Source organism: Leopardus geoffroyi, chromosome A1, assembly GCF_018350155.1.
Source record: "Leopardus geoffroyi isolate Oge1 chromosome A1, O.geoffroyi_Oge1_pat1.0, whole genome shotgun sequence".
Lineage (NCBI taxonomy): Eukaryota > Metazoa > Chordata > Mammalia > Carnivora > Felidae > Leopardus > Leopardus geoffroyi.
This window is the reverse complement of record NC_059326.1, coordinates 27,934,400-27,946,480: the sequence shown is the minus strand read 5'-3', so window position 1 is coordinate 27,946,480 and position 12,081 is coordinate 27,934,400. Positions and strand designations below refer to the sequence as shown.

The 12,081-nt window shown below is 41.6% G+C and overlaps 1 protein-coding gene across 2 annotated transcripts; it reads left to right on the top strand.

The window, feature by feature from the left end:
- The first annotated feature begins 3,556 nt into the window (after window positions 1-3,556).
- On the top strand, window positions 3,557-10,276 carry FAM216B (family with sequence similarity 216 member B). 2 transcript variants are annotated; one of them, XM_045477589.1, is made up of 4 exons: window positions 3,557-3,657; window positions 5,202-5,314; window positions 8,046-8,166; window positions 9,889-10,276. In XM_045477589.1, exons 2-4 carry the CDS (start codon window positions 5,216-5,218, stop codon window positions 10,182-10,184), a joined length of 516 nt encoding a protein of 171 aa, XP_045333545.1. In that variant the 5' UTR covers window positions 3,557-3,657; window positions 5,202-5,215; the 3' UTR covers window positions 10,185-10,276. The 2 variants fall into 2 exon arrangements, with proteins under 2 accessions (XP_045333545.1, XP_045333536.1); XM_045477580.1 differs by having other exon boundaries at window positions 3,563-3,657; window positions 5,208-5,314.
- The last annotated feature ends 1,805 nt before the right edge of the window (window positions 10,277-12,081 follow it).

Genomic DNA, 12,081 nt, shown 5'->3' with positions numbered 1-12,081 from the left:
TTACAATTAAAAAAAAAAAATCAAGGTCTGGAATCTAGAATTATCTACAAGCTCCCAGGACACCTGTTCTAGTTTCTTTTGACATCATACCATAGCATTTATTTGGGATTATGGAGTCAAAATTAAATCCACAGACCATTTTGTTCTTGAGTTATATTCTATTTTAGATTTTTTCAGCTTTTTTTTTGAATCTGTTTTCCCAAAGTCCTTAGCACATATATGACCATACCCAGCTTTTCATTTCCTGATAATCACTGCATTTAAGTGTTCAAAGTAGTTATTACTCATTGAAAGTGGCTTTTATAGACCAAACTGGGACTTTTAAGGTTTCTAGTTTTTGAGACCAGTGCCCCCTAAGGTGTTGGTATGTGTGAGAGCTTTGGTTTGGAGTTTTGGAGAAGTGGGAATTTTCTGCGAAGAGATCAGAGGGAAGAAAAACAAGATAGTAGAGGAATAATTGACACCCATTCCAACCCCCACCAAGCACGATTACACCCAACGGGCTATGTAGTCCTACGAGAATGAGAGTCTAACAAAGTCTGTGTAAGACTCTTGTATAGAGACATCCAAAAGTCCAGGTGATATACAGCAGCTCTGAATGGGGACAGGGACAGTCCCTTCATTTCATGATGGTGCACTGAGGCCCTCTGAGGGCTTGGGGTAGCACAAGGAGGATATCTGTGCCTAGCATAACTATTTCCCTGGAGAGATCTGCAGCTAAGAGGATCCTGGAAATGATGGAAAGGAGCAAAAGCAGAAAGATATGAGCAGATAATTTCCCCTTGGGTTCATGCTTTTCCAGGGAAATACCTATCTCAATGAAATAGAGTTAAGCTTTGCCTCTTGTTCTAGAAGATGGGATTCTTTGAATTAGGGTTTAACCTCATCTTGGATTCTAATCATGGGTCCCTCTTCCTTCCTCACTTGGTAATGACCATGAGATCATATTTACCCTACTATTCTATGAAAACTCTTTATTATTCTATGAAAACACATGTTCTAAGGATGGTTATATAGATATACCACTGTCTTACTCCATTGTTTTACCAATGTTTCAGCTCTGAGAGAGCATGCATATTTTCTACCAACAGTCAACACTGTATTCCTTATAGTAATTAGATTTTAGGTGTTTTTATTCTTTTTTTTTTTTTTTTTTTGTAGTCAACTTTACTTCTTTTTGAAAAGTCTAGTCTTTGGAAAAATAATTTCTTTGATCAAAATTGATGATATGCATGGTTTCATCATTCTTAAATGTTAAATTACTGACCAAAACCTCCTGTTTCATTCCTTGACACTATGTACAGAGCTAGGTATTTTTTTTTTTCTTTAAAAATTACAAACCTTAGTGGTAATAGGCAAACATTGTACCACTAAGTTCTTGAGCCTCCCATCTGACATCACAGAAACAAGAGGTACCTCTTAGATTTTCGCTGATGGCATCCCCACGTGTTGGCTAGTGTCAACATCTCCCAGCTTTGCACTTACCGTTCTATACCCTTCTCTTTATCATGGCAGTGGGAAGACTGCAAAATGCATTTTGCAGAGTCCCTTACCAGCTGGCATCCAATGGGGGACAGAAAATGGAAGGTGAGATGAAAGGAGAAACTGCTTTCATGGCTTCTGCCTGCGTCTGTGGCAGTGGAAGCATCAGCAACCATGTCAGGGACAGTAGCAGCAGGGGCAGTGGTGGGGGTGACAGCCACTGTAACATCAGCATTTGGGACAGAGCAGGGAAGCAAGGGCACTGGTTGAGTGCCAGGTACTGAGGTGCTACTCAGGCGGTGTTCCAACGGAAACAGCCTGGATGGCACAGTGTTTATGGACTCTGGGGAAAATCATTTTCCCTTTTGTCCTCCAGCTCTAGGTGTGTTAGTGGTGGAGTGGAATTGCCTATCATTGCATGAGCGGGCCTTTCTTAATGTGCTCCTCTAACCCACTCCAATACTTTTTTTTTTTAATGTTAATTTATTTTTGAGAGAGACAGAGTGTGAATAGGGGAGGGGCAGAGAGAGAGGGAGACACAGAATCCGAAGCAGGCCCCAGGCTCTGAGCTGTCAGCACAGAGCCGGGCACGGGGCTCAAACCCACGAACCTGATCATGACCTGAGCCAAAGTCAGACGCTTAACCAACTGAGCCACCCAGGCGCCCCTCCAGTACTTTTGAAACAGATTCCTTACATGAAGCTCTTTGTCAAACACCTAGATCTGTTTCTGTTTTCCTGGTGGTGCAGGGACTGATGCACACTGCTATGAATCAGCCCGTGTGTGTAACAGTCAGCAGATGTGGTATACCCTGGAAGGCATTTCATCATATGCTGGGAAAACATTCAAGGAAGATTCAATTGACGATGTCAACTCTGCATTCAATTGTTCTTTATCTCTCAGTAGAGAATCACCAAACTCTCAGATCCAATGAGAGGTTTGTGGTATCCACAGGCTTTTATAGACTCCTGTGTCTGCCATGTTTATTCCCCAGTCTTCAATAACTTAAATTATTGAAGAAAATGCAGACTTTCTGTGTCTGGTGAGTTCTTTCTTTCTTCTGTAAGCAACACAATTCATCACTCTCATCCTGATGAGATACTCCCTTTAGATACTTAAGAATTTTGAATTTGTGGTTTTCTTTTGGTATTTCTTCTTCCATTTTCCCTAGGAATTATTCATTTTTACAGATAATCTGGCATTCAGGCGGAGGATTCAGAAGGAAAAAAGGAAGTCTGTAGTAATAATGCTACTCCAGAGGGAGGGGTAAGATTGCTGTCATGAGTCAGGTTAAAATGCGAGGCTTGGGGCGCCTGGGTGGCGCAGTCGGTTAAGCGTCCGACTTCAGCCAGGTCACGATCTCGCCGTCCGTGAGTTCAAGCCCCGCGTCAGGCTCTGGGCTGATGGCTCAGAGCCTGGAGCCTGTTTCCGATTCTGTGTCTCCCTCTCTCTCTGCCCCTCCCCCGTTCATGCTCTGTCTCTCTCTGTCCCAAAAATAAATAAACGTTGAAAAAAAAAATTTAAAATGCGAGGCTTATGCCGATGACATCAGTGTGGGCAAGATCCTTGTGCCACAGGTTCATTATCATCATACGCAGCCTCTAACCAAGATCCAAAAGGAGAATATCTTACTCCTCCAAAAATTAAGAAAGGAGTACTGTCTTGAACAATTCCATAGGTTATCACAGTAAAATTCATGCCCATAGGTCTATATCTAGGAACTGTTTCTTCCTCATTCTGAACAATGTGGGTGAGGGGACTGACTCCAAATCTGGGAAATATATAATGGCCCATTGCCCCGGTGGATCTCTTGACCTTTAATATTCAGCCTCTCTGTCTCCATGTACTTTCTTTTCTCATGTCTGCATATAATGCAGATGTAGTAGATTAAGAAGCTGACACTTGATTAGACACAAAATTTCAAAGGAAAAAGATAAATTGTGCAGTCGAATGTTGCCCAGAAGCAGGGAAAGGCATGCAGCCAAATCCATCACCCCCCCCCGCCCCCCCCCCCCCGGCCCCAGCTCCTTGTTTCATCACATGATGTTGCCTAGATATCAGCTTATCAACAGACTGAATTTCGACCGCCACCATCCCATGAAGAAAGAGACCTTGCAAGCAGACTACATTGAATAGGAGTAGCAGCTTTTAAAAGAGGGAAGTTTATAATACAGGGTAAGTCTTTGAAGCAAATCTTTTTGTTTCAGACAGAAGTTATTTGGTAGATTTTCCCTCCTTGAATTTTCCAAGCATTCTAATCAAACTTTATCAGGTATAGTCCACTTGACTAGGTAAGATGGATTTCCTTAGCAATAGCCCAAGAAAACACCCATGAATTGTTGCCACAAGAAAGATCGTCAGTCATTTCCTTATGCTAGTTGAGGAAAGAAGAAATCTTTCTAGCTCTGAAGAATATTTATGCTCTGCTCTGCAGATCTGGAAAATGGGAGGAGGGATACTGAGAAGATCTAAGTACAGGATAGAGTGTCAACTTTTATCACAGAGAATATCAAAAGAGTTATCTTGGTTAGTGTGGTTTCTGAAGTGCACATTGAGGGAAGGCAGTATTAAGTACGATATTTATAGTTTAATTTATAAGTTTACATCGTGGAAACAAAACACACAGAGATGTTGGCTGATGTTTGCCTAATAAATTTCTCTTCAGGAAGATCGGAGCCTTAGCTTCATGAACTCAGAAGCAGAGATTTATCACATGTTGAGATACTTCTTCAGCGTGTGTACATGTGGGTGCTTTTATATATGCATGTGCATGAGCATATAATAAAGGAGAGGAGAGAGAGAAGGAATCGGCATGAAGGAGAGCTTTCTATAGCCATGATCTCAGTGAATCAAACAACCCAATGGGGGTAGGTGTTGGCAAGGGCAAAGGTATGAGCAGAGGAGACAACACTTAGAGTTCTCACTCCATGCCTTGGCGACCCTATTCCAATATGTCTATTACTCCTTGATTATTAATTTTTTTTATTATTGTACACATCTCAGATTCCAAACCTTAAACAATATGGAAAGGAAAAAAAAAGACTTACTCATAGTCTTTTTTGTGGCTCCTTCATTTTGTCAGGCAATTGGCAAGAAATACAGCTAAGTTTAATAGTTTCTTGGACAGTGCAGTGCCAGAAAACTGCAAAATGTGCAAGAAACGGAGAAAAATGTAAAGGAATACTATACTGCCACTAAATATTATAGGCTTTTTTAAGGGATATTCAATGAGCTGGGAAAGTGCACAACATATAGAGTATCATCTCCCTTTTCTAAAACCATACAAAATGTACACAGAAAAGAAAGAATAAAAGGAAATCAATCAAATGCCACCAATAGTTATGGACAGTTAGATCATGGATAAATTTTCAAAAATGACATATACCACTTTTAAAGTCAGATAAGGTAATAACTATTATTTAAAACTATAAGAAATAACTTGTGACAGGGAGTGGTTCCCCAGTCTACATGTTGCACACATAAGATGAAGCAGAAAGAAAAGTCCTTCCATAAATAGCAGGTGGGAATAGGGAAAAGTACAGACCTGAGCAGTCTGGTGAGATCCAATTACTTGGAAACACGTGAGAAAACTTTTTATCCCTTGACATAAATAACATCTATTTATTTGTTTATTTACTTACTTGCTTACTTATTTACTTAGGTCCCAAAATAGGCTGAACAAAATGCAATTTCATGCTATGCTTTGTTGTTCCCTGGAGGCACAGGATAAAGAATGGGAGAAAAACGGAAAAGACAGCAAAAACTTGGGAATGTTCCACGGATTCCTTGCATTCGCGTCCCTTCCTCTGCCTTGGAGACTTCTTTACTGAAGGTATAGCATATCATTCGCTAATGGAGAAAATTTGTAGGTCTCTCCTTCAAAGCTTGAGAACTTTTTCTCATGTCTTTGTTTACCCAGTATTAGGTAACATCGTGCCTGACATAGGCCCTCAGTGCATGTTGACGGCCTGTGTGGTGAATAAATGAGTCCTTGGATGATCCGATCCTATACCCAGCCCATTTTAGGAGCTCTGTGGACAGTCTTGTCTTCATTGCGAAAGCACTAATCGGTGGCGGGAAGCAACCATGTTATGGCTCCCTGCTAGAGAACGATGTTAGTGCCTTTCAGTCAAAGTTATTTAAAGCCATTCTCATAAATACTTTTTGCAAAAGTTAAGTTCTCTTCCATCGCCTCAAGGAAGGATAAGCAATAGGGTAAGAATATTAGGACTGTTATTTAGGAAGCTCAGATCCCTGCTAAGGAAAGGACATAGCATCCCCCCCACCCCCCCACCATGAAATAAAACAATAACTGCTAAGATTTTATCTTCTATAATGATTATTCCCATTGCCCTTTGGAGCTTTGCTTTTGAAACTGGCTTGCTATTTTCATATTATATTGTTGTCTGTCATTTGAAAAAGCTTAATTAAGAATCGATTATCTTCTTCAAAGATATTATCTTTTAAAACATCTAATTCACAAACTGTAAAGTTGAAATGATGTCTCAAATTGAGAAATACTTAGCTTTGCTACCTTCACTCTGGACATATTTTCAATATCAAGCTTAAGGTCTCTAGACACCAGAAAATAAATTTGACACATAGGCTTCAACTCCATACCATTTTTTTTAAGTTTATTTACTTATTTTTGAGAGAGAGAGAGAGAGAGAGAGCGAGCAGGGGAGGGGCAGACAGAGGGAGAGAGGGAGAGAGAGAATTCAGCACTGTTGGCACAGAGCTCAATGCAGGGCTCGAACTCATGAAGGGTGACATCGTGACCTCAGCTGAAATCAAGAGTCAGACTCTTAACCCACTGAGCTAGCCAGGCAAGCCTCCACACCAAATTTCTAACAGATGAAAGTCACTTTACTTTTACATTTGATTACCTTAAATTTAGTTTTCATTACAATGGTTAACAACTTGCTTTGAAGATTCTGTCATTGTTTTGAATTTTTTAGCCTACGGTGAACTTCTTGTTCTTTGATTTTTCTAGAATGCTGATGCCACTATCTCAGTCTCCCCATCTACCTACGATAAGCATTGATGATAGATGAGGTATATAACAGAAACTGTAGTCCCAGCCCTTCTGCTTGCCCTAGAGGTCAGCCTTCTAAATGCTCTCCCTACCAATGGTCTGTCTTCCCAGAAGCTCATTCTCCACAGCAGGGCCAGCTGCAAAATCTGGTCACATGAAAGGATGACATTTGGGGTTGGATAATTCTTTGTTACGAGGGACCGGGAGGCTGTCTCGTGCACTGTGGGATGTTGAGCAGCACTCCTGGCTCCTACCTACTGACTGCCAGTACCATACATCTTCCCTTTCACCATTTATGACAACCAAAAATGTCTTTACACATTGTCAAATGTCCTCAATGGTCAAAATCACTCCCTTTGAGAATCACGGACTTAAATAAAGACCTTCAATGGCTCCTCCTATAAAAGATAATCTTTAAACTTTTTTTTAAGTATTACTTTTAAGATTTGAGTCGGAACATTACATCTATAAGGCTTTTATGACCTTCCCTTGCCTACCTCTAAGCCTTTCCCAGCTCAGACTCTATATTTTGCTTGAAGAAAAAAAAAAAAAAGTCTGCTTCCCAATATATCCAGATATTTTGTGCCCCATTGGAAATCTGTACCACTTTCTCCCACTAATTAGCCTTTCTTTTTCTTCCAGCACAGTGGTTCTCAAATTTTAGTGTGCTTGTGTCAGAATCACCCAGAGGGCTTGTTAAAACCCAGAGTTCTGGGTCCCACTCCCCAGAGTTTAGGCTTCTGTAGATCTAGGGTGGAGCCTGAGAATTTGCATTTCTAACAAGTTCCCAGGTGATGCCAATGCCCTTTGAGAACCGGTATTCTGGTTCTTTGGGGGAATTTCTCCTCACCCTAAGACTCCGATGTTTTGGTCAACTCATTTAGAAAGCCTTGCACAGAGTTTATTTTCCTCCTCTGTGTTCATAGCACCTTTTAACTAATAATGCTGAACCTTTATCACATTACCCATCCACTCATCCAGCTATCTCCCCTGCTTACTGACAACTCTTGGTGGGAAGTTCTCTTGACTCCATTCAGAAGCCGGGTCTACGTCAGGCCCTGTGTAGATTCTCATGGCCTACCTTCTCCAACAAGGATCATACTAGATACATAAAATTATAAGATGTTGGAAATCCTTAGATCTCTCTCAGCCCAATACCTTGACCTACTTACTGAACCTAGAATGTTTGCTTATCCATTTTTATTATCACACAGGCCAGTGGAAGTTGTTTAAATAAACTAGGGGAAGAAACTACCCAATGGTTGTTTTCCAATTGTTACATGTATGTGTGTGTGTGTATATATATATATATACGTGTGTGTGTGTATACATACATATATATATACACACAATTTGTATATATATATATACACACACACACACATATACATAAAATTGTTATACATACATATGTATGTATACATATATATATATCTTATTTCCAAAAGAAGTCAGCTTTGAATACATCACACTCGTAGTCCTAGAGAATTCCACCAACTCATCAAAATCACCTGCTCTGCTCCGACAGGACCTAACCCAAGGGCAGCAGCGCTATTTTTACAGCATCATGAGGATTTACAATTCCAGGCCCCAGTGGGAGGCCCTGCAGAACCGCTATATTCACAGCCTTCGGCACCAGCAGCTGCTTGGTGAGTTTTAACTACCTGACCCAAACCAGGCACCTTAGGCAGGGACTCGTGTGCTGCAGCCGGAAGTCAAGTTTCCAGATAAATAATTCAAGTAGAATGGCCTCCTCTGCCAGTGTGCTATTTTATAACATGGCTGGCAGGCCATGTTTAAAAATGATTATCCCTGACAATACTAAGCAAGGCTTTATGGGTAAATTAAGAGGGCTTCAAGAAATCAGAGTATGGATTGCCATAAAATGTCAACAACTGTCTGAGATTTACAGGCACTTGATCTAGTAGAGATGGCAATGGGCTTAGGCAGATGATCTAGGCTCAAACCACAGGTCAGCCGCTTGCTGGATGTGTGAATTCAGAGGCTTGGTTTACTCACAACAATAACAGTTACGTTTCGTGAGCATTTCCCACGCTAGAGACCTTGTGCTAGGAGCTCTACACATATAATATGTAATATTATATATTATACATTTTCTCCCCAGTTCACAGCAGTGGGGAACTGCAGCTCAGACACGTTATACAACTTGCTCAAGTCATAGAGTGAATATCAGGGCCGTCGCCTGCACAGATCATGCATTTTCACGCCCATGCTCTGACATCTCTCTTCTTCTAGCAACCTCATGGGATTTTATGAAGCACAAATGAAATGATGGTTGCAAAAGATCTTCACAGACTTTAAGCAACAACCTTGTGAAAGATGTGACTGTCGTTGAGTCTCTTTTCTTCTAGCAAAAGACTTCCGTCTCCAGCTGGCCTCTGTCACTGGAAGAGTTTTCTTTTTCTAAGCAGCTCACTTAACATTAGCACATCAACCTTATATTGTTGTTCCTGCGTTTGCATAAAAGACACGGTTTTTGCAAATGGTTGAATAACAAGAACAGTAACAATAGGTATCTGTTATCAGGCCTTCCTATCTGCCAGGGACAGTTCTGAGCACTTTGCAAATGTTGTCTTACTTGAAACTCAGTCACCTCCATCCAATGGTAGGTGCTTTTAGAACCCACATTTTGCAGAAAAGAAAATTGAGAGGTGAAGAAGTTAAATCACTTGGCCAGGATCATGTGACCGGTAAGTGGCAGAGCTCGATGCAGCCTGCTCACGATTGCCTGAAGTCTTGCAGAAGCATCATCTACTAGCTTTGTTCGCAGAGTAAAATTGCATAGAGGCCAAGGAAACCCGAGCAGAGACATTCAGTGTTTAGTGCGCATAAGATCTACCTGAGTGAGATATCAAAATGCAGACTTCCAGACCTAACTCTCTGAGTTTCTGATTAGGAAAGTCTTTGGCATAGAGCCAGAAATCTGAATTTTCAAAAAAGTGTTATTAAATGTGGCCTCAGCCTGATGATTGGGTCGTGGCTGGTCTGCAGCCTACACTCTAAAAACACTGACAGAGATTCAATCTATCAGTTTCTGGCTTGAGGAAAATTTTGAAAATGAAGATATGCAGGTCAGGCTCAGATTACTCATGGCCCAAGTCCCTGCCCAACTGATTCGTCATGTTGATCGATGACCATGTATTTTTTAACTTAACTGAATGAGCAATGCAAAAGAAGAGAAGTACACTGCCTGTCTTCAAAGATCCTACAACTGGGTGTGTTAAACACAATGGTTTCTACCGTGCAGAGTAGAGGAAATTTTATGGGTTCATAAACATTTGCAAGGTTGTTTGCTTATTTGTTTTGTAAGATTGTTGACTTTGAACTTTCTCTCATTTCTCTCCCCTTAGGCCACATTACTCAACAGGAAGCTTTGGCTTGTGCTGCTGTGCTTAGAGATTCAACCAGGAGAGCCTCAGCTAAGGTAGCTCCCCAAAGATCCATCCTCCAGAAGCCTTCAGCCATGACAAGAACAGGGCCGTCAGCACTACCTGTGGTTCAACGCAGGGCTAAAAGTGCAGGGCTTGGCTACCTCAGAAACCGAGGTTTTGCACAAGCTCTGAAACAGGTGCTTTGCCCATGTACCCCGACATCTAGTGGGTGCTCAGTACCTATTTGGGGAATGAGAATGGAAAAAAAAAAGTAACTTCTAACACAAACCCCATACCTAAGAATAATCTCTCTCCCACTCACATAAATTTTACCAGCAAGAACAAGTAGAAGGGTTTAAGAGCAGTGGAGCTAGGGGCGCCTGGGTGGCGCAGTCAGTTAAGCGTCCGACTTCAGCCAGGTCACGATCTCGCGGTCCGTGAGTTCGAGCCCCGCGTCAGGGTCTGGGCTGATGGCTCGGAGCCTGGAGCCTGTTTCCGATTCTGTGTCTCCCTCTCTCTCTGCCCCTCCCCCGTTCATGCTCTGTCTCTCTCTGTCCCAAAAATAAATAAACGTTGAGAAAAAAAAAAAAAAAAAAGAGCAGTGGAGCTAAACGTAAACAAGCCTTTTACTCCTCATATAATGTGTAGAGTGAAATGACTTCTGAAGCTTTCCAAATAAAAGCTGCCTTTGAATTAGAACCTTCCAGAGAAATCCCAAGAACCGTGAGAGGGAAAAGTCACCACAGGGCGCCGGGTGCCCGGTCCCCGGGTGACTGCTGAAGCCACCCACTGCAGATTCGGAAAATACACAAACCAGTACTGAGTTAACAGTGAGCATGCGGGGTGGGTTTCCAGAGCCTATCATCTCAGTAGAAACTGGGCTGTGTATTTCCATATCCTCCTTCCTCTCTTCTTTCCCATCGAGCAGTAACATTTCATTTGGCCCCAAACCTCCTGGGTCTTGCCTGACTCAATCCCTTTGTGTCATCTTGAAACTTGGACTTATCAACTTGCCACAGCTGGGTTCATCTACGGAGCTGGAGTTGATCATGACACAGGCAAAAGAATTTGTGCACGCATCTTTTCCTGGCAGCTGAAGAAACACTCTCAGCAGAACGAGAAAGAGCCCCCAAAGAACTGGTCTCAAGTCTAACCTTTCCGTGGCCTCACTGGTTTTAAGCGAGCACCCGAGACCAGACAAATAAGCAAGACAAAACAAAAACAAAAAGGAGATAACAATGAATCAAAACAACATACAGTGGTACAGTGTTATATGAGTTACATTTAATTGTTATTTTCATCACTGGTGATTTTTTTTTTTTCTGTCTGGAAAGTTAGACACCAGTGCTCACATAAAGTAAAAAATTTAAAAATGCCTTTACTTCATCTTTATGCTAAATGTTCAACCCCCTTCCCTCATTTAAATCAGCCAATGACTTTGCCATGGCTGTAAAAGGAGTTGCTGGAGATGGAATTATAGACTTGTTTGACGAGGGATATGCTGACAGTGATCTGGAAGGAAGATGCTGTACCGTTAGAAGGAAGAAAAAAATAATCTCATCGATGATGATGATGATGACGTTCTCTCTGCAACCATTCATAAAGAATAAAGAAGTTTCTTGACCTCTGCAAATCCTGGCCCTGACTCATGTACTCTATGTAGCTTTCCAGTTCTAAGAATCGTTAGATAGGCTTAAAAGAAGAAAAAGAAATGAAACTATAGTGAGCTATAGGGTAGCCCTCTTTAAGGGACTGAAGTACGTGATAGATTTAACTTGACCTATACTAGCTTTCCCACTGCTTCCAAAATGGGCCTTTTATCCCGATGAACTTCTTTGCATGCACTTTTTAAAATTGAAGTATGGTTGATGCACGTTACATTAGTTTCAGGTGTACAACATAGTGATTCAACAACTCTAAGCGTTATGTTATGCATGCACTTTTATCTTAGACTTTTTTTTTTTGGATGGGCATGAATATTTGCTGTGTAAGCCTTTGCTAGTGATGCAGAATATTAAGGAGGCCACTTAGGATTCTGAGCAGCATCCCTTGCATCAAAAATCTCAGAAGTTGGGGCACCTGGGTGGCGCAGTCGGTTGGGCGTCCGACTTCAGCCAGGTCACGATCTCGCGGTCCGTGAGTTCGAGCCCCGCGTCGGGCTCTGGGCTGATG